This window comes from Atta cephalotes (assembly GCF_000143395.1).
Source record: "Atta cephalotes unplaced genomic scaffold scaffold00005, whole genome shotgun sequence".
NCBI lineage: Eukaryota > Metazoa > Arthropoda > Insecta > Hymenoptera > Formicidae > Atta > Atta cephalotes.
Window position 1 is genome coordinate 8,709,282 of NW_012130069.1, and position 349 is coordinate 8,709,630.

Consider the following 349-nt stretch of genomic DNA (forward strand, 5'->3'; position numbering starts at 1 on the left):
GTAGATGTCGTACGTCTATACTAACTAGTAGTTAGTAGTCGTCACTACTACTAGTAACGAACTAACTAACAACACCACCGACTATATATATATATATATATATATATATATATATAATATATGTACTGAAGAGCAAAAGTGAAGTCTTTTTTTTGGAGTAGATAGGTGTAGATAAGCACATATTAAAAGTCACAGATGACGCATTTATTTACATCTATTTACTTCAAAAAAAGATCTTATTTTTACTCCTTACTGTACGTACATATGTTTGTAAATTAATTTTCTAAATTTCTTTTAGATCATAAAAGCATCAGCATCATATGTATCTGTCTTACATGCAATGTATTAA

General features: G+C 27.5%; 1 protein-coding gene across 1 annotated transcript in view; it reads left to right on the top strand.

Annotated features, from left to right (window-relative positions):
* Positions 1-349, top strand: part of LOC105626485 (odorant receptor 4-like) — a 2,660-nt gene extending 2,311 nt beyond the window's left edge. The window contains exon 4 of the mRNA XM_012207786.1: positions 299-349. Within this exon, the coding sequence (XP_012063176.1) occupies positions 299-349 (51 nt within the window). The remainder of the gene's footprint in view (positions 1-298) is intronic.